The sequence below is a fragment of the Solanum dulcamara genome, chromosome 2, assembly GCF_947179165.1.
Source record: "Solanum dulcamara chromosome 2, daSolDulc1.2, whole genome shotgun sequence".
NCBI classification, from domain to species: Eukaryota; Viridiplantae; Streptophyta; class Magnoliopsida; order Solanales; family Solanaceae; genus Solanum; species Solanum dulcamara.
In genome coordinates this window covers 75640477-75663244 of record NC_077238.1, presented here as the reverse complement: position 1 = coordinate 75663244, position 22768 = coordinate 75640477, and the positions used below count along the sequence as shown (strand labels likewise).

The 22768-nt window shown below is 33.5% G+C and overlaps 2 protein-coding genes across 3 annotated transcripts in view; one reads left to right on the top strand and one right to left on the bottom strand.

Annotated features, from left to right (window-relative positions):
• Nucleotides 1–22768, top strand: part of LOC129880769 (uncharacterized) — a 67690-nt gene that overhangs the window by 37273 nt on the left and 7649 nt on the right. The gene's annotated exons all lie outside the window — the stretch shown is intronic.
• LOC129880770 (uncharacterized) lies at nucleotides 13659–22573 on the bottom strand. Of its 2 annotated transcripts, none has more exons than XM_055954963.1 (2): nucleotides 21958–22568; nucleotides 13659–14246 (listed from the first exon to the last, which is right to left on the bottom strand). In XM_055954963.1, exons 1-2 carry the CDS (start codon nucleotides 22419–22421, stop codon nucleotides 13814–13816), a joined length of 897 nt encoding a protein of 298 aa, XP_055810938.1. In that variant the 5' UTR covers nucleotides 22422–22568; the 3' UTR covers nucleotides 13659–13813. The 2 variants fall into 2 exon arrangements, with proteins under 2 accessions (XP_055810938.1, XP_055810939.1); XM_055954964.1 differs by lacking the exon at nucleotides 13659–14246 and adding an exon at nucleotides 17886–18317 and having other exon boundaries at nucleotides 21958–22573.

The window sequence follows — 22768 nt, the reverse complement described above, 5'->3', positions numbered from 1 at the left end:
TGTACACCTCCTCCAGTAGGTCCCCATTTAGAAAGGCATTGTGGATATCTATTTAGTGAATAAACCACCCCTAGATGCAGCAAGGGCCACAACAGTTCTAATAGTGACCATTTTGGCAACTGGACTGAAGGTTTCACTATTGTCTAGGCCTTCTTGTTGGTTGAACCCTTTGGCCACCAGTCTTGCTTTCAGCCTCTCAACTTCACCTGTGGATTTATACTTGACTATGTACACCCACTTACAATCAATAGGTCTTTTGCCAGGGGGTAAATCAACCAGGGACTAGGTATGATTAGCCTCCAAAGCATCAATTTCCCAATGCATTGCTTGAACCCACTGAGGATCAAAAGAGGCAGTTTTATAGGATGTGGGTTCAGTGATGGCTGAGTAGGCAGCTAGGCAAGTGCTGTAAGAAGGAGATATATCAGAATAGGATATATGTGCTGCAATAGTATAGGAACAAGAGTTGCCTGTAGAGGTGGTGATAAAGTCTTGAAGCCAAGATGGTGGCTTACTAGGTCTGGAGGATTTTTTGGGTGGGACAGGAAGGGGGGAGGCTGAGAGTGGAACTCAGGAGGTATGCAGGAGGTGAAGATGGTTGGATGGACTCTAAGTGTGGCTGTGGGGAGGGATAAGAGGAGTCTAGAAGTGTGAGAACTAGAAATAGGGGATTAGAGGAGACTTGGACATCCTTGAAAGGGAAAATATCTTCTTTGAACACTACATGTCTATTTACAAAAAAGGATTTGGAGTGGAGATCATACAGGAGGTACCCCTTTTTTGTTGAGGAGTAACCCATAAGGACAGCTGGTATGGCTCTAGGAGAGAATTTGTCAAGAATATGTGGGACTGTGGCATAACAAAGGCAACCAAAGACTTTAATGTGAGCTAAAAAAGGGGAATGCAAATGAAGCATTTCAAATAGAGTTTTGATTGAAGGAGTTTTGAGGGGATTCTGTTAAGGAGGTAGACTGCAGTAGTGACACACTCACCCCAGAATTTTAAGGGTACAGAGGATTGGAACCTGAGTGCTCTGGCCATCTCCAGAATAGTTCTATGCTTCCTCTCAACAACTACATTTCGTTAAGGAGTATAGATACAGGTGGTCTGATGAAGGATGCCAAGTGTAGACAGCATGTTCTGAAATACAACACTAAGGAACTCACAACCATTATCAGTTCTCAGAGTCTTCACGGTTGTGGAGAATAAGTTGTGAACCTGTGTGAAAAAATTTCTTAACACCACAATTGTGTCAGACTTAGAGGCTATAAGAAAAATTCAAGTAAACCTAGAGTAATCATCAATTACAGTCACAAAGTATTTCTTTACATTATAAATGGGTACCCTATAAGGACCCCAAATATCACAATGAACAAGTTCAAACACAATATTTGACACATGAGAGCTTACAGGGAAAGAAAGTTTAGTTTGCTTAGCAAGTGGGCAAACTGTACAAGTAGAATGTTCATTGTCTAGAACCTCAATACTGGATGATTTCTTTAATATATCTACACACATGGCCTAGTCTTAGATGCCACAGAGTAGCTGTGGCAGGTCTGCCAGCTGGGATGACACTGCTACTTGTGGAGTTTGTAGGAGCTACACCTTGAAACTGAGTTGAACAACCATTGACTTCTGCCTTTGGAGCACCTTCCTTCAGAATGTAGAGCCCTTAATTCTCTTTACCAATCCCCTTGACCTGACCACTGAAGAGATCCTGAAAAACACACAAGTCAGAAAGAAGGCTGCCATATATTTGAGTTCTTTGGTGAGTTGTGATACAGAAAGAAGATTACACTTAAAGTCAGGTATTAACAAAACATTTCCAATGGATTAATTACCAAGAATGTTTGTACTACCAACATGTGAGACTGACACAACATTTCCAGTGGGCAATATTACTTGTCTCCTTTCAGATGGTAATATAGTGTGAAAGTTATTTAGAAGTTCAGTCTTAGAAGTCATATGATTTGTTGCTCCAGTATCAACTATCCAGCTTTTATCTACATATTTAGAGACTAAAGCAGATAGAGCACTACCTGCTGTAGCTGCTTTAGCTGAGTGTTCTTCTCCATTTTCACTTCTTCTGGCCAGCATCTGTAGGATCTGATGGTGCTGATCCTGTGTGAAGAAGGTTGTAGGTGAAGGTGTGTCACCTGTGGAATGTGGACCTCCACATTGGGTAACCTCAGCTTGATTAGCATATGAATTAGAATTGAACTATTCCCTCTTCTTCTTTGACTTCCATCCAACTGGATAGCCTTTCACTTTAAAACATTGTTCCTTAGAGTTTCCCCTGTAGCCACAATCCTCACACACAAAAGTTGACTTCTTGAATTTTTGTGGCTTGTATTGGTTGTCATAGTGCCCTCTTCCTGGGTTGCCATCACCTCCTGGTTACTGGCCAAAGTTGCCACCCCGATTAGGACCATTTCCCCCCTTTTTACTGAATAGAGCAGTACATTCAACCATTTTAGAGGTAACACTTTCATGATATGAACTTGCTAGGTTTCTTTGGCTTTCATGATCTACTATCAGAGAGTAAGCTTTGTTTAGGTTGGGAATTGGATTCTGCATCAATATCTGACCTCTAGCAGCTGAATATGACTCATTCAGTCCCATAAGAAACTCAAGCAAACTCTGGTATTCAAAATGTTCTTGGAACTTTTTTGATTCAGCACAAGAACACCCTAGACAGGGCATGATAGAATCAAACTCATTCCATAGCCCTCTTAGATGTGTGTAGTATTCTGTAATAGTCATAGTTCCTTGAGTGAAACTATGAATTTCCTTGTGCAGTTGAAATACATGTGCACAATTAATTTTTTTCAAATCTCTCTTTCAGATCACTCCATACCTTGTGTGCATCACCAGCATAAACTATACTACTCAACAATCCAGGTGTAACAATATTCATTATCCAGGACAAAACTACAGCATTACACTTTCCCCAAATGTCAAACAACTTAGGTGCAAACTAAGACTTAGGGAACCGTCCATCAACAAAGCCTAATTTGCCTTTTCCTAATAGTCCAATACGCATAGATCTATTCCAAACAACATAGTTTTCTGAGCCTGTGAGCTGAAGGGAGATTAGAGAGCTACTTGAAGTGTCATTCGGATGGAGATACAAAGGATGATTGTGACCTACAGTCGGAGATTCATAGCTAGTTGGATCAGCAGTTGCATGTGCTCCATTTAGGTTTCCATCACCAGTTTCCATAGATCCCGATGTAGCCTCAGTTATGTACATCTCTATTGACAGCTTAAGCCCTAGCTCGCAGGTTGACTTCTTCTACTGGAGTCTAGATCACCGATTGTGATCTTCTTCTTCTACCCTACGATCCTTGTAGGCTCTGATACCATGATAACTCCATCAATGGAGTTAGACCTGAAAGAAAGAAGAGGCAAACTGCCGGAGGAAGAAGAAGAAGGAAAAGTGAAGAAGAATATACAGAGGAATGGAGAAGAGAGTTGTTAGAGAAGGAAGAGCAGAAAAGTATAGAGAGAGAAAAATATCTTGAAAAAATGAAAAGCTCTATTATTTACTTCATCAGTACATACACTTATACTTCTACCTTATATATGTATAGTATTTATACACTCATACCAGTTGGCATTTAACTATATTTTAACTGACCATAACAACCTACTAACAACCTACTAACTACTTTTAACAACTTATAACAATACTCTAACCTCTCTTTAACCAAGGTAGCTTGCTAGGTTAACGTAAGATTAATTTGAGCTTATTGGGTTTAATTGATAGGTTGAATGGGAAATAGAAGAAAAAAGAAGTGGAGGAAAAAATGAGTTGTTCCCTCTTGCTTTATGAAATAAGTATTTCTCTCACATAGGTGGTGGAAAGAAAAAGTCTCCTACTTAAAAGTAAAAACACTCCTTCATGTTGCTAATGAGTCAAGAAGAGGGTCTCTCCTCGCGCCGTCGACGCTTGCTTTTCTTCAGATTTCTGATTGATTGATAATTTTTTTGGACCAATTTTCTTTTAATTTTTTTTAATTAATTAAGTAATTAAAAAAAATTTAACCCGTGACCCGACCCATTTTTTTCTTTTCCGTATTAATTTAAAATATTTTCTACCATTTTTTCCAACGGATTTTTTTTAAAAGGTTGCAAACTTTTCTGAAAAAGTTGCAAACCTTAAAGTTGCGACCTTTTCCCAACATACACTTTTTCTGAAAAGTTGCAAGCAGGCTATACAGAATTGTTCCTAACGAAAATTTCTGAAAAAACATCTTCTTCTTCTTCTTCTTCTTTTCTGCACTTCCTAAAAACTCATGTGATATACACCCTTTGAGTGGTTTGCAATCACCATAATTTTCTGTACCGTTATTTTGGTGAGTAAATCGTTCTATCCTGGGAGGAAAGATTCCAAAACCTTAGGTACATTGAGGGGAATAATTTCCTTAAGGACACACTGTGCATTCAGTGGGCTCGATTTTTGTTCTTACATAATTTTTCAGACACTATTCTAATTTTCAATTTATGTCTGTTATTTTCAGAAATTATTGTTACTATTTCAACATTTTACAATACAGATTACTAACAGAGCTTACTATAAAAATTATCGATAAACTTCAAATTTTAAATTTCATCTTGGACTAAAGGAGTGAGGGAAGAAAGAAGCAAACAAAAAAAAATCTTTTCTTTAATTCCATTTTATCACTTTAAAATCGAAAAAATAAATTAAAGAATCATCGTCCAACCGAAAGAATAATTTAGGTGAAGTGTAAAATCAAGAAGAATTTTGTAGGACTAATTAGGCCCCGTTTTAGACATGGTTTGAAAATAAAAGTTTTATTTGACATGCAATTTATATTTTTTTAAATTATATTTTTTTTTCATAAATATGAAAATTTCACAAGTTGTGAAAATTATTGATTTTTTTTCAATTCTTATATAATCTTATCAAATGAATAAACGATGATGCCGCATTGTTAAATCATATATTTTATGCAAAATAAATGTGCATTAATTAAGTAGTTATTACATTTAATTATTTTCAAAAGTGTAAACATGTTTGTAAAGTCCAAAAAAGTCTTTTAAAGGATAAATTAATAAAACTATCATTCTTATTTATTATTTTTAAAGAACGTATAAAAATGAAAGTGAACGACTAATATGATACCGAGAGAGTACTTCCTTTCAAGATTGAGTGGCCACTCTTTGAAAAGGCTAAGGTGCCGTTTGGCTCCAAATAATTTTTGGAAAAAAACTTGAAAAAATCTTGGAAACTGGTGTTTGGTTATATAATTTGCCGTTACTTGGCAAATATATTTGGCAAACATTCCAAATTTTTAAGTTTTAGAAAAAACTTGGGTCAAGTTCTAATATTTGGAAAGTTTTAAAAATTTAAAAATTACCCCAAACATTTATATTTTATAAAAACACCATCATTTATTAATTCCAACTAATATTTATCTACCAACTTACTTCATTAACATGGCCAACCAACACCATTAAATAACATCTCTATCTACCTCCTCCGAAAAAGAATAGTTTGAGTGACAAAATTGAGAAAAAAAGAATAATTTTTTTTAACGCGATTAATATATTGTTCTTGCATATATTGTTATTTTATTGTTATTGATTGTTATCAATTATGTTATAAGTTTTTGTTTTAACGGAACATGTTCATTATAAAATGATAATACAAACTTATGGGTATTTTAAATAATTTTTAGAACTTACGGATACAAAATAATATTTTTAAAACAGCCAAATATTCTTAAAAAAAATTTGTGATCAAAAGCATGATAGGACATTAACAAAACTTCACCAAAAAATAATTTACCAAGAATATTCAGAAATTTAGAGCCAAACGCTAGCTATATTTATGGGGTGGGGTTAGTGAGAAGAAATTAAATTTCGATTGTGGGGTTAGTGAGAAGAAATTAAAAGAAACAAAAGGGTAAAGAGGGAAAGTATTTTACAAAATCCCTTCTGAGAAGAGAATATATGAGACTGAAAGAACAAAGAAATTAAATATTGAAATCATTTTCCCTATTCTCTTTTAAGCTTGTCATTTTTTCTGCTTTCTTTTGTACTATTTCCTTATTTCTTCTATTTTTAATTCTTTGATAAAGTTGAATGAAGGAATAGTAACGTTTGTGGTTGTCTTGGTAACAATTAAAATACTTTTATCATTAACTAAAATCGAAATTTGAAATTTTCAAAATAGAATCGCCTTTGATAAGAATACTTTATTACTCTAGCAGTCGAATTTTGGGATGCATTATATTTGATTAGTCAAGCCATACGATGGGCATTAGATGTATTTTTTTTTTGAAAAAAATAAATGGATATATAGTAAGGTTAGATCATAACTATAGTAGAATAGAATGAATGTGCATAAAATATTTAGCTAAGTTATTATTGTTAAAGTTAATGGTAACTGTGAAACAATATCTTAGATCATAAATTTTAAATTTTTTTATTTTTCGTATTAAATAAAGTAATATTTTAGGAATCATATAGTGTAAAGAGTTAATTATCATTTTTCTCTGCCCTTTTTCAATTTACAGAAATTCTTTAAAAACATGATAATTCAGATACATTAACTTAGTAATCCGAATATATTAATTCAATTCTGGATACAAAAATTACTAACTAATTAGGGTTTTTAAGTATCAACAGATAATATTTAAAATATGATATATTGAACATAAAGATAATTTAATAATCAGAAATAATGTATCTTGATTACTGAACTAATATTCCGGATGAAAAAAAAGAATTTTTGAAATTTTTAAGAATGAATCGGAATAATAAAAAATATGATAAATAAAAAAATATAATTAAATAATTTTTCCTTAAATAAAACTACGTTACATAAATTGAGTGATCAAAAATATCATTTTTGAAAGTGTGAGGGAGTAATTGAGTTGACATATGAGATGAGAAAAGAGAAGGGGTTGTGATATGGTGTAGGGTGGGTGGGAGAGGAAAATGGGAAGGTAATAAATGCAAAGGGTACACATCTTTTACAGGCAAAGAAAAGATGGATGTGAGAGGAGAGAGAGAAAGGGGGAGAGTATATCATTTTGTAATCAATTACTTTATGATTGAAAGTCCAAAGTATATATGATGTCAAAGTAAAAATAAAATATTAAACTTTTTAAAGTCATTGTAAACTTTTCTTTTTCATATATATCAATGTTTGGAGTCCGTATTAAAGTACTGATTAAATTTGAATTGTGCATTGCAATGCATATTTGTGGATGATGCTTCTATTAAGATTTTTTTCATATTCAGATCTCGAACTTGAAATCTCTGATTAAGGATGGAACAACCCTAACACGCACAACAATCCATGTTGGTATAATGATTGTAAACTTGCTCCCTCTCTATCTTTTTTTCTTCTTCTCATTTTCACCAAAAAAATTATCACGGGTCTCACATAATTGATCGTAAATTAATAATGAGTAGATAATAGGATAAACTTCACATAACTAATATCAGTTACGTCAGTCATAATTTTTTAATTTTTTTACTATTAATATTAAATTTAACTAATTTAAATTCATACCAAACTATCCTATACAATTTTATACTTAAAATTTAAACCTAAAATTTTAAATTAAATATATAAAATTACTTATCACTTCATCCAAATTGATTTCTTCCTTGGATGAAGAAATAAAAGAAGGGAAAAAAAGGTAAGAAAAAAGGCTGTCCAAATTAAAGCTTCTTTTATTTCACTTTACTTTTGTTAGTCATGATGGCACTATGATGAGAGAATAGAATTGTGGTTTCCTTGCAGTTGTATTTATTGACATCTAGTGGCTTCCCTCATCCCTCAACATCCAACATGGTCCCCTTCCCATTGATGGTGAGTTAGCCTAGATAGACCTAGGGGAATATGAAAAGGAAAAAGAAAGAAAAGTGACCTAATATATATAGACATGTGGCTATTTATTCACATAATATATAAATAAGATTCTTAATTTAGCTTCAAATTATAATTTTGATCTTTAACTTTGACAGAGAACAAGTATACACTTTAACTAGCCAATACTTAAACAAAAAAATACTCAAATATTGCAGCCCAAACGCATGATATGCAGACGCTCCGATGTGGATTACTGAGCCACTCAGTGACTGCCACCTAATTAAAAATAAATACACATGGATTTTAAAAATAACCTTTAACTTTGACAGTAAACAAGTAAACACTTTAACTAACCAACACTTAAACAAAAAAAACTCGAATATTGCCTCAATTTTACCTCTGACGAGCTTAACTTGGGTGTTTTTTTCACGTTTTTTGCCAAATAGGATTCAAGTATTTTTTTTGTTTAAGTGTTGGATAGTTTAAGTGCCTACTAGTGCACTATCAAAGTTAAAGGTCAATCTTATAATTTGAAACCAAGTTAAGGGTTCAATTTATGTATTATGCCCTATTTATTTCATTCGTTTTAATTTATGTGACACTATATAATTAGACATTCAATTTAAAATAGGAAAAATGACAAAAATGTCCTTAAACTATATGAAATGAATAAAAATGTCTTACATTTATAGTTTGGTTAAAAAATGCCCATGACGTCAATATTTTGGTCCAAAAATACCCTTGTCGTCGATAGTTTGGTTCAGAAATTCCACTAATATTACTAAATGTGCAAAAATACTTTTTTTGAATAAATATATTATTTCTTTTTATTTTAAACCTATCTTGTTTCGAATAAAAAATTACTTTTAAAGAACTCTATTCTTATTTTTTCTTTTAAAAATCACTTTAACTGATAAAAATGTAGAAAATATTTTTTTCTTCTTCATCTCATTTTATCAATTAAAATAGAATAATTTTATGTACCCTTTTAATGGGTTATTTATATCATATCTATAAGATCATAAACCCATGATTGATTTTTGTTTAGATAACAATAAAAAATAATTCTAATAAACTATGAAATATTTTTATATTATATTTTTTTTCTGAATTTAAATAGGGTAAATATTTGCTAATAGAAAAATATTATTAAGAAAATTATGTATTCAAAAAGAAAATAAATAATATATTTATTTGGAAAAAGACATTTTTGACCTACTAATAATAATTAAGACATTTTTAGACAAAACTATTGACAACAAAAGTATTTTTACACCAAATTATAAACGAAGGACATTTTTTGTTCATTTCACAAAATATGAATGTGGAGAGTTTGAGGGCCGATTTAAAATTTAGGATGATCACAAAAGTGTCAAATCTAAGTACCAAGCCTTGAAATTTTTTATAACTTGTAGTTGATAATGTACAAATTCCCTAGTATGATTATTTAAATCTTAATATATAAGACACTTCTTAATGGGGTGGGGTGGAGGTTAGGTATATGAATGATTTTTCACATCTTTGGGTAAGGACCCAATTAGTGGGAAGATTGAGTTATTGGAGGGATATGTCCTTTTTTTTAATTTTTCGCTCCGTATTCGATATTTATTTTTAAATTTTAATTAATTTAAATTCATGCTATGATAAAGTTTATTTAACGAAAAAACACTCTTATTAGGATACTCATATATTTCGAGGGTTTGAATAATTAAATTAGAAATTTCTGATTAACAATGAAAAATATATTTATCTCACTACGATCCTGAGCGGATATTAAATTAATGGAGATGATGTATTGTCCACCTCGCATTTAAAGCGAACCCATATTGTGTATTACTATTCTCTAGTCTCCACACAATGCCAATATGTTATAATGTTATAATGTAATATATTGTACCTCTGCATACTGTACATTATACCTGTTTTTAATATATTTGTTTGGAGGGTCATTATTCTATTTGTCTTGAATTTAAGAATATTAATTATATTATTAGAAAATGAATTCTCAAATATGATCGAAATATACATCATACATATATATATATATTATTTATATGTATAATAGCATAGGTATGTATATTATATGTATATGTAAATATACATAATCTACATTTTGTAAGTTAGTTGGTTGAAGTGTTTAGGGATGTAATTATCCCTACAAGTAATCCTTCAGTTATTAGTAAATTGAAATGTGCATTTTTGATTCCTTTGCTATCATAATCACAAATTTCTAGCATTATTGACTATATCACCATTTGATTATCTATTTATTACGTTAAATTTATATTATTACTCCATATTTGAGGGTACTATACTTCTAAAAATAGTCCATATAATACATTTAATGTATATTTCAATTAATTAAAGGTTAAATGTGATGAGTCATATATCACAACGATCAATTTTTTTTTTTTAATCAATAACCGGAGGTATCAAAAGTGCTATTATCCCAATATATTTTTTAAGAATAATTAACTTATTGATTTTCAATTTCAAGTTGACAAACAGAAGACAAAAGGTGGCAGAAAATTGGAATTATGTATGATTACAACTTCAATAATTTGAACAAAAATTTTCACCTTGGGTTGAAATATTTTACATGAAACTTTTTAAAATTATTTTTTTCTTCAAAAAATGAACATATTTAAGTCAGACTAGTCTGAAATTTGAAGGAAATTTTTGTGGTTGTTTTGTTGCTGTTCTTCTGACTTATTACTTCCATTCTTTCCAGAGAACAATTGCTCCAAATGAACCCTATTTTTTTTTTCCCTTTTAATATTTTTTTTCCTATTTTTGTTCTTTTGGTTTTGCAGTCCGTGAGTATTTGACTGTGGATTCAAATATTCATGAATTAGGTATCTGTCACAACATTTATTTATGTCACTTTATAAGGGGAAGGATTAAATGTTAGCAAAAAATAGGGAAGGCTCTAATAAAGGCAAATTAAAATATGGCTGAAATTAGAGTACTTTTTACTATTGACTTTTGTGGAACTGGAATTTAAATTTTGACCTTTGACAACCTCTTTACCCTATAAAGACCATGTATCTAAGATGATTGAATATGTGCGGAAAAAAAAATCCAATTTTTTGATTGAATTTGTGCGAAAAGAAAAAAAATAGTATAGTAATTATTCCATATGAAAAAATTAGGAAGCTTCTCACTAGTTCGGTGAGAATCTGTTTCTTACCATACAATTTTCTAGTGAGTAGGTTCAATGAAAAATAAGTGAGATAATCATGTTCTATAACATAATTTTTTTTTACTGATGTCGATGAAAAAAACCTTTATTTCTAATAATTTCTAGTAGTGCAGCTCATCTCAAAATGACCAAAAAATTTTTGTTAAAACTATTTATTAATACATGCAAAGGTATTTATAAATTCACCCTACCCCTTTTACGCCGTCCTACTTTCAACACGCACTATTGACTATTGAGGCGGTCACATACCACCCAGAGTTGTGGTCGAATGATAGAATGGTTGGGATCGTTCGAAGCCTAAAAATGAAAACCCTCTTGATAAAGTGCATTTTACATCCCCTCGAGTTATCGGACGCAAATTCAAATTAGCCAGTTCATAGTGTTTACAGAATAGTTTGGTCAATGTGTCTAAGATCACTAAAGCAATTTTTATTTTTTTTGAGATAGTCACATCATGGTTAATTAATTGTGTGACCTTTACTTGTGTTATGTTCCAAGAAGCAGGTAATAAGGGATTTGACAATTCAATGACAGACAAAATGGGCTTTGTTTCTTGGGACAAAACCTGTTTGGCTTTGACCCATATAATAGTAGCTGAATTTAGGGATTCAAGATTTCCAGTTAGATGAAATTGATGAATATTATATCCTAAAAAAAACTATACACAAAAGCTAAATTTCTTGTGTCAAAATCTTTTTTGGTAAAATTTCTTTTCAATTGATTTGTATGAAGCATGGATCAATTCAATATATGATGGCCACTATACTACTCTAGCTAAAAAAAAAAGGTCTTTTTTTTGGTAAATTTTGTGTATGTACAGTAGATGTAATTTAATTTAATTACTGCTAGAGCTTTGAAAAAAGAAAGTTAAATTTTTTTAAAAAGCAACCATTGGAAATCACAAATGTTACTGATGGCTGATGGGAAATATATGTTCCTTTCTGTTCATTTGGTAGAGTTACTGACTGACCTTGATCCAAGTGAAGTTGACTTTGGAAATGATGGCATGATCTAGTGAGTTCAAATTGTGGTTAGAACCTTCTTTTTTAATGAAATCAATTTGAACATATCTCAATTATTTCATCGGATATGTGTATTGTCTTTCACTATAATAGATATCGAGTAGCTAAGTTCATTAAAACTTAAGAGATGGAACTAAAACCTTGTGTTTTCGCCTTAGACATTATTCGTTTCCAACGCCATCCTATGGTTTCTTATCGACCCTTCACATGCATTCAAGATATGATGGTATAGACAGACCGGTAAAACAATAGTAGCCATAGTTCTCACACTACTTGAATTTCCATTCTTGTTTGATCAAAATTAGGGGCGACAAAATCAAATTCAACCTGCATCACAATAAAAAAAAAAAGCAATTCGAGTCGGTCTTGAAACAATTCACAATTCGTTTATTTATTAGCTTAATTCATTTTAATCCATTCAAAATTGAGTTGATATATAATCCAAATTGACTAATGAGATTTTTTTTAAAAAAAATAATATGTTATATATATTCATAATAAAGAAAAAATAATTTATTAGATACTAACATAGTTTAAAAGAAAAAATAAAACAATTAAACTGAGAAAAAATTGAATTGAATTGGATTGGATCTTGACCTGTTTGACCCAAATAAATTTGAGTTGAGTTGGATCTTGACCCAATATGACCCGCCTAAATTTGAGCTAACCCATCCAATTGCCACCCCCGACCAAAATTATCGTTTTCTCTACAACAACTATAACATACCCAGTGAAATCCCACAAGTAGGGTCTTGAGAGGGTAGGATGTATACAAACTTTACCACTACCTCATGGAGGTAGAGAGACTGTTTTCGAAAGATCCTCGGTTCAAAAGTCTCAGTTCCAAGTACGAGATAAAAACAATATATATAGCATAATGAAAAAAATAAAAAATATAAATAAATAAATAAATAAATTTTAAAAAATGCAATGCAAAATTTACAAGACAAGAACAATAACTATAGCAAAGTACTATGATCATCAAAGGCAATAGCAACACAACTATGAAGGCACGCCTAGACCTACGACCACCCAAATCCGACACACGGCAAAACACCATTCTATCCCTACTAGCCTTCAACCCTAATCCGTGACCTCCACTCTTTTCTAAGGTCATTTCCTCGGTGATGTGGAGTAGCACCATATCTTATCTAATCACCTCTCTTCAATACTTTTTCGATTTACCCCTTCCCCTCCGCATAGACTTCTCTAAAGGAAGTTAAAAAGGGGGTTAATGGAAAACAAACAATAAACCTGAAATCTGCGTTAATAATGCAAATGGTTGCTTTGGAGGATTGCTTTTTATTCAAATTTTAACTGAACTACAAAATTATGTAAAAAAGGGCAGCAGAAAACACACATAATGACTACAAAATAGCATAATAAATACTACTAAATAATCACTCGATGCTGAAATAGATGTAGTTTCTGTTTGTTGTTGGAATGAAATGAGCAAAAATCGAATTAAATTTCCTGAGGATTCACGACGCAGAATAGTTAAAAGCTCAAACCACATTCTATGCACTTCATCGTGTTGTTCTGCAACTAGAAAATCAATGTTATAGCTGAATAGCACGAAGCGAAGCCTGAAAAATAGTCATTCTATTCATTTCTAGTTTGCTACACTTGAAAAGTAGTACAAAAACGCTAGAAAACAGTCGGATTAATGCAACATCTTCGTAGAAAAGCCAACAACTCCTCTTTACATCGAGTAGAAACATATGCTCTCTATGCCACCTACCTTTGAATGTTAAGCATGGCTTTAGCTTCCATTTGCTCTTCCATTAGATCCTCACTAGCATATTTGCTCAGAAGCTCCATCTTCTTATGTTCCACCACCATCCTCTCAATCTCCTTCTCGTCTGGCAATGGTACATGTACCACATATTCTTTTTCTCTGTCCTTCTCCCTCTCCCTCTCCATCCTCTCCTCCTCTATCACATCCTCTTCCTCCTCGAACAATATCTTTGATCCCAAACCCACCTCCACTACCTCACCACTTTTTACCGCCTTCTTGGCTTCCCTCTTTATCTCTTCCATCTCCATCCATTCTTTCACAGCTGCAGCCCGCATCTTCTTCTCTGCTGGGCCCTCCAACTTTACCAATATTCCATCCTCCTCATCTCTGTATCCGTAGTAGCTGGCATCAATCCTCTTGTATATATCATACCTACACATATTCAGCAAACAAATCAACATAAGAATTGCCGAAAAATACCAAGCAGAAGAAAATCTAAAATGTAGCCACACAAAAAACATTAAAGGACAAAGTAATATTTTTTTTACACGTGTCCAACAAAGCTTTTATTCAACCTAGATTTTTGTTAAATACAATAATATGTAATGGCTACATCATACATGCATAAACAACATAAAGCTACAAAATTTCTGATAAACTAAATTTTCATTTATATATAGAACTTCCAACCTGCTAATTCACAATCTATCCACATTCCCCATGTATTTTAAGTAGTTCAAGTCATAAGACCATTTGCAACCTACTAACTAAAATCTGTCCACACATTATATCTTAAGAAAAAAACTGAACTTTCTTTTACTTAAATTACGTTCTTAGTGACATTATATATAAGAATGTTGGTGCAAGAAGCAGATCACAAATTTGGTGACAAGGCTAGTTGGCTGGAAGAAGTGCTACTTGATAAGTGTTATATAGCAAGACTAATATTGGGATCAATCTTTAAGTGAAATGATATTCAGAGTAGCAAATACCACTGCTTATGAACTTGAGCTGCAATTTTATAAAGGGCAGCCCGATGCACTAAAACTCCCGCTATGCGCGGGGTTAGGAAAAGGGCCTAACCACAAGGGTTTATTGTACGCAACTTTACTCGCTACACCCAAGGATCCTCTTCCTGACCAGCTTATTTGATAACGGTAAGCAAGCTGGAAGAAATACCATCAGATGGGGTTGTTGTCAACTTTCTTGTTCTCTACTTCACAGACACGGACAAAATGTGCTTCTCGGTGTTCTTCATATGCATCTTCACAGAGCTTCGAGGCTTAAGCGAGCCTTTAATAACTTATAACACTGATTTTATGCTAATGTTACATCATATCAAGCCAAAGGCCCATAAATTTGAGCTAATTGTGACATGGAAACAACATAATCTTCTCACTTTGAAGCTACTAAGAAGCTAACTGACAGCAAACTTGGAGTTTCTGAAGACTTACAATCATTACTAATTCATCTCAATGGTTGTTTCTCAAGCTCTCGATTCTCCTTGAAAAGTAGTGAAACCACAACCACATCCTTCAAGTTGCACAGTACCATCCAGATACACCTTCCAAGGTGGCTGAACTTTGACTACCATCACATTTTCAGCAGCAGGTAGTTCGTCAGATAACTTCTGATTGACCGATACTAGTTCCAAAAGGAGGACATACTTGTCCTCTCACATCCTTTTCAGGCCATATCCAATCTCATATTGAAATTGGAGATTTCACATTGTTAATCATTCATAAAAACAGGTTTTAACATGAAAAACTAAATGGAGTTTGCACTTAAAACCAGATAAACAGTTTTTCCTCAAAAATCCCCATTAGTCGAATTACTTTTTTGAGAAATTGAGACATTTAACTCAAGACTTGATGGTAAAAGAAAAAACTTGACTGGAATTGCTTTGACAATGAAATAAAATCCCAGCTCATAGAATGTGATTCATCATTGATGATGAAGTAGACTTGGTGAATTCTCCATCTTAACAAAGAAGAGTAGGGTTTGATTGAGTTCTATTGAATCTAACTCATAAGGACCATCAGGGTAGTCAAAAGAGAAAGCGCAGAAAAGCGTAAGAATTATGTACTATATTCATAATGGGGGTATTATGGACACTTCCTATGTGTAAATGTCTATCACACCCTTCGTAAAAAATAGGATTTTGCAATTCCAAATTTGAATTTAGTTCGCTCTCATCAAATTAATTATGTTAGATGTTCCCAATGCATTAAAGAATTTTTTCTCCAAGAAATAAAATATTTTGATGGAGGGAACATACAATGAAAAAACTTAAGTAATAACAGCTCCTCTTTATCCATTACATTAAGGTGCATGCTATACATCCATTAATTATAGCTTCTCTATTTTATATATGTTCATGCAGAACATAAATAATTTGAACCTTTTTGACTTTTATCCGCAAATATTAAGATAAACTAAAAAGGGAAAAGACATAAGTTACAACCCCTAGTTGTCCAAAAAAGTCATTTACACACTGATATTTTGGACAACTACAGGGTGTGACTTATGTCTTTTCCAACTAAATTAAGGGGTGTTGTATAGCATAAGACTAAATGAAAAGAAGAATAGAGGGGGTCATAGTTGCTTACTTTTTTCACATATGGAGTGCTGCAAAAGTAACTTTTTTTCTCCATCAGAATATTTTTTTTTCCAAAGCATTTGGAAAATAGGGGACAATTAATTTTGATGAGAAAACAAAACTCAAATTTGAAACTGCAAAAACACCACCTTTTTTTCACAAAAGGCATGTGAGATATTTTGACACATTAGAAATGTCCTTAATACACCCCCATTCAGGCCATTTTGGTGTGGTTGCAATAAATCACAAAGCATAATTATGTCGGCATGAAAAGTGATTTCATATATACATATATAATGTATATACAAGTTGCCCAAGTTTAGCATTGTAAGTTAGGGGCCCTCCCAACTACCTACCTGGCTTTACCTCTAGGGGTCTCAAACAAAGATCACTCGAACAAAGATCAAATTATTTGGAATCCGATCATTCAGAGGGGTAGAGAAAAGGCTGACAAGGCGGCAGAAGAGGTATTTCAAAAGCAGGGAAGGAAGTGTTTCTTAAGAGCACTTTATCAAGTATTCCTACATATTGCATGTCCCTATTCAATGCACCTACTGTTGTTATAGGAAAATTCAAGGGATTACAAAAAAACTTTATTTGGGATGCAGAGGACGAGGCAAAGAAGTTCCACTTAGTTCAATGGGAGACCGTGACTACTCCTAAATGGTGTTGAAGGTTTTTAACAAGGCACTTTTGGATAAATGGTTGTGGAGATTCGGGAAGGAGGGAGAAGTTTTATGGAATGGAGTGATAACGGAAAAATATGGAGTAATGGAAGGGTGAGTGGAGAACTAATGTGATTACTATACCCTTTCGGGTGTCATGTGGAGAAATATAATGAAGGAGGGTGAGTGGAAAACTAATGTGATCAGTATACCCTTTCGGATGTGGCGTATGGAGAAAATAATGAAGGAGTGGTAAGCCTTTTATGAAAACATTGCTTTTAAGGTTGGGATTGGGAATAGAGCTAGTTTTTGAGGCCAAAAGTGGTGAGGAGTTTGGCGCTAACAGATGATTTCCCGGTTTTGTATAGGACCTTGCCAAAAGGATTGAGTTAGGGGGTCACAAAGGGATGGGACTTTTTGGGATTTGAGGTTCAAGAGGAATTTCCAAGATAAGATTGGGAGGCGACCAAGATTCAGATACTGCTAGTTTTACTTCACTAGCATTGCGAGCTAGTTGACAAACCCAATACTTTGAGTTGGGATTTGGATAGTGTTTTGGACGGCAAAAGGTGACAAGGGCGTAGCGAGGCGAGGCGCTCACCTTTTTGAATTGAGGCGCCAATTAATACCAAATTCTTAAAATATTTAATTGCAAATAAATGTCCAAAATCTCAATAGCAATAACATATATTAGCAAATATTTCAATTCAAAACCTAATAATAGACACTAAAAGTCTAAAACTTGAATGATTCAATAATTCATAAGACAATTGACAAACAATACTAGAACTCTAAAAGTCTATTCTTCTTCAAGATTATCAAAATTAGTATAAAACTAAATTGATTATGAAAGAAATAAATATAGAAGAATTAAAAAAAAAATAAAAAAATATTGGCAGATTGCTCATTGCAGTCACAGTCAGTGACTCAGTACTCAGTAGCTCTAAAGTCCAAAAATATAAAAACAGAGCACTAGAAAAATATAGCACTCTGCTGACTGCTGAGTCGACTGAAGAAAAAGAGAGGAACTGAAGAAGAGAAGAAGAAGAAGAAGAAGAAAGAAGAAGAGAATTAAAAAAATGAACTGAAGATGAAGACTGAAACGTACCTGTTGAGAGTTGATGCTTGAGCAGCTGAAGAAGAAAGAAGAAACAAGAACTGGAGAAAGTCGCGACTTGTGCAAACTGCGAAGGAGAGAAGGATCGTGGCTGTTTGCGCAGGAGAGAATAGAGTGCAGGACTGCAGATTTGTCAAAAAAACCAAAAAAAAACCTAATATTTTCTTTTAATTATTAAATCAGTTCGTTTTTTTAAAAAAATACAAATGGCGCGCCATTCTCGCCTCGCCTCGCCTGGTCGCCTCTCGCCATTCTGTCGCCTTGCGTCGCCTTTTGGATCTCGCCTCACCACACAGAGAAAAGGCGACAAGCCATCGCCTTGCCTTGCCATGTCGCCTTTGGCGAGAGGCGAGCACCTTTTAGAACACTGGATTTGGAAAATAACAAAGTTTTCTCTATTAAGTCCTTCTATGAGAAGCTTTTGGGTAGGGCAAAGGACATTTTTCCATATGATTCGGTCTGGGAACCTTAAGGTGCCGAAGAAGGGGCGTTTCTTCACTAATTAGCAACGAGAGGGGTGATGTTGACGGCAGAGAATCTTAGAAAAGGGCAGGTTGTTTGCATAAGTTGGTGTTTCCTACGTAAGAAGGCAGATGAGGACGTGGATCATATTCTGATACATTGCAAACTAGCTACGAGTTATTGTGGGATATCTTTAAATGGTTTGGTGTTTCTTCGGCAATGCAGAAGCCCACGAAGGAGTTGATGTTCAATGGGAAGAGTGAAGCTAGGAGAAGGCGCAAAGCTTTTTTTGTGGATCATTCAGAAAGAGAAATATGAGAGCTTTTGAAGGGGAGGTCCAATTCCTTATTTTCTTTTAGCGCACCCATGTAGTTTCGGTTTGTATAGAGGATTGAGTCTCTTTCAGAGAGAACCATATTATGCAGGTTTCAGTTTTTTGGTATAACTCTTATATACGATCATTATGGCCTTGTCATTATCAATGAAATCTTTTACTTGATCAATAAAAAAAAGGTATATATGTGTATATATAGGCACATATGCGTGCATATAGCATGTATAAGTGTATATATATTATACATGCATATATGCATATTATACACCTATAGACACATATGTATATACATACTATACATGTAGGATTTTGCTAATCTATTACATTGCTGAAGTAGGTTAACAATGTACCCATTTTTTGTTTCTCTTAAATATCCTAACTAATCTCATTTGTAATGGGGATTTTTCGGTCTTTTACCCCAAAAAATTAAAGACAACAAATCCTTTCTCGTCATCTTCCCGCCACCCTCTTTCCCTTCAGAAGTACCTCCCAGCCAAGGAAATATTGCCTTTCCCATACTTTTAGACATCTATATCCAGAAGGTAGAAATTGTTGTAGCTTGAAAAACAATTCTTGATTTTTGTTTTTTAGGATACAGCCCACCAATTGAACAAGATCATTTCTAATGGCATTCCATAATACACTATACCAAAGGATCATAAATGACTTTCCAAGTTCTCTGAGGTCTGAGCAACATATCCTTATCCAAGACATGTTCAATAGTTTTATCTTTACTATATTATTTTGTATTCTAAAGAAAAACTATTGAAAACCTTAGCCATCAGTTTATCATTGCTTTCCTGTTCTCTCATTTTCTCTGTTTCCTCCCAAACAAAGACCACACATGAAGTAACTGGAAAAATTTAAGGAACAGAGAATGCAATTGAAGCAAGCTAGGTTGAGTTTTTTTGTAGTTGTGGACACTAGCTTTAATGTTGTTGCTTAGTTACAATTGGGAAAAAAGGAATTTATTAGAGCACTGTCAAAACACCGTTGTCAAACATATCAAAGACATTTAATAAACTTATCAACCAAAAAATACTAATAAGCAATTTTAGGCTAAGCGCCATCTCTTATTTAAATCTGTTAAGTAAATACATGTTTGTGATGGGAAACCAAAAACCATTGTAAACCAATCATTGGTAGTGCTTAGTCTTTCTCAAATCTATTTGTATGAACCAAAGAACCATCTCCAGATTGTCCTATTCATTTCTCTGATTTCATGTGTCTCAAGTCACTGACATTCCAGCTTCACCACATTTGGAGACAAACAACAACATCGCACCCTATTCCAACCAGTGTTCGGGAAAGCGAGCACTTCATCGCTTTAAGCGGTGAAGAAAAGTGAGGGCTGAAGCGAGGCACGTGAAATGAAGTGGCCGCTTCTGGGCTTGAAGCGCGATTCAACCAGAAGCGGCGAAGCGAGAAAAGCAGCGCTTTTATTTTTTTAATTAATAAGTGATCAATTTTAAAGAATAAAAAGAGTCGCGCCTTACCTTGTCCTTACGAAATACGAATAGTAAGGTTTCAGTGTACTCTTTCTTTCCAGTACTTTCTCTTTTCTTTCTTCTTCTTTCTGGTGCAGTGGCACTGCTAGCCTGGGATTTTTCTTCTTTTTTTCTACTCTGTTCGTTACTCTGTTTTCCTTTGTGCTGTTTAGCTTTGATTATTTAAATTATATATTGCTGATTTTTTTCCTCATAGTGATTGAAATATATATTGCTGCATTGTTTTGTTTCTTAACAATGACTAAAATATTGCTGAATTTTTTCTTAATAGTGATAAAATATAAAAAAAAGGGCAGCCCGGTGCACTAAAGCTCCCGCTATGTGCAGGGTCCGGGGAAGGGCCCGACCATAAGGGTCTATTGTACGCAGCCTTATCGTGAATTTTTTCTTAATAGTGATAAAATATAATGTTGATTATTTTTCTTAAATCTTATCCGCGATAAAAAATGGTTGACCCGGCATGAAAATCCGGGAAAAAAGTTAGTGAGATCATTAGGACAACAATTGTATGTCTGTTTTATGAGAAGACAACTAAAGGGGGCCTTTTTTAGTTTTTAATATGAATTTTTGCTTATATCTTTTGTCTCTATTTATTTTGGCCTTTTTTCTTTTAAATTGTGCTTCACTTCAATGAAGCGAGCGCTTTGCTTCACGCTTCGCTTAAAGCGTGAAGTAGGACCTTGTCGCCTTTTTACGCTTCGCGCTCCCCTAAACACTGATTCCAACCGATGAAGAATAACAATGTCTCTTTAATTTAGGATCAGGTCTCCTTTTCACTGCTTTTCAATTTCCTTTAATTGTTATGAAGGTCTAGGTGGATTTCCTAGGTAGCTAAGTCGATATTCAAAATCCAGCATTATATGTAATCTTTTCAGTTAGTGATGAACTTTCTTCAGTTAAGGAGTGGTATTTTATCCCTTATTTCTTTATTGTGCAAGATTCCTTTATGCATAGAAGGTTGGGTGTTAGAAAAGTCTCTTTTTGTGGCTTTTTTTCTTTTTTTGCATACTTCTTGTATACGAGCATGCTTTTTAGATTAATAAAACTTATTACTTTATCAAAAAAATGTAAGTTTTTCAGCAAAACTTGCATTTCATCAAATAAAAAATACAGGATTGTATTTACTTCTTCTATCAATGTATCCCTATATATTAGTAGTAACTAGAACTCAAAGCCTAGATCTCTAGTGATTAATTTTTCCAGTTCGTTTGTATCACAAACACAAATTAATAATTTTTAATAAATTCCTATCAAGTTTTTCTACTAATTCTGGAAAAGCTACTCGTGATACATGTCGTAACATTGTACTAAACAAGCACAAATAAGAATATATAGATATAAACCAGATAACACATTCAGCATGAATGAGGTCAAAACCAATCAACCAATCATCTTTGATTCAATCCTAAGCTAGTCAAAACAACCTGTATAAATGGATTTAAGCAGCTAAAACATTACCTAGTTCTTCTTTTTCGCAATTCAGGAGGTTTCTCAAACAGCTCTCTAACACCAGGCAACTTCTTGGCAGCACCAAAATACCGATACCCAGGACCACGTCCACCCGGATTCGGTACATCAACAATATTCCCATCCAAATCCGTCATCTTCGCTGAATATTTTGTATAATTCGGGCCGCCAAGTTCAATAATCCTCCTCTCCCAATGAACCTTTTCTCTAATCAACTTATTAATCTCATCATTCAGGTCTCTCAATCGGTGTTCCCCAAGTCCTTCGTTTTGGATCTCAGCTACTTTTCGACCGATTTCTCTCATGATTTGCTGCCTCCATTTGTCTGCTTCAGCTAAATCACGGCACTCGGAAGCTAAATAAGGGCGGCGTTCTTTGGGTTTCTTCTTTTCTTCCTCTTTCATTGTGATGAATCTGTTTAACATTGATTGAGCTTTCTCTTCGTTACGCGCCATGGCTGGTTCAGTGAAATTGAGAAGACGTTAAACCCTAGAGAAGATGAAGAAGATGATGTTTCAGTTGGGAATTTTGGGGGAAAATCTTAAAACCCTAAAGGGAAGAGCTATTTCAAATTTTTTTATAATTTATAAAAGAAAAGCAAAAGGCTTTGTTCAGATATATAGTGTGTGTATTGAAACGGTGCTGTTTAGATCTATAACCGCCGCGAATTTAATTGCACCAAATATGTATCACCTTTTACCAACAATATGAGCATGAAGATTAATACTCCCTCCCAATATTCATGATTAAGATAAAAATCGATTCAAACTGATTAAATAAATTAATTTTTATTTGATTTGAT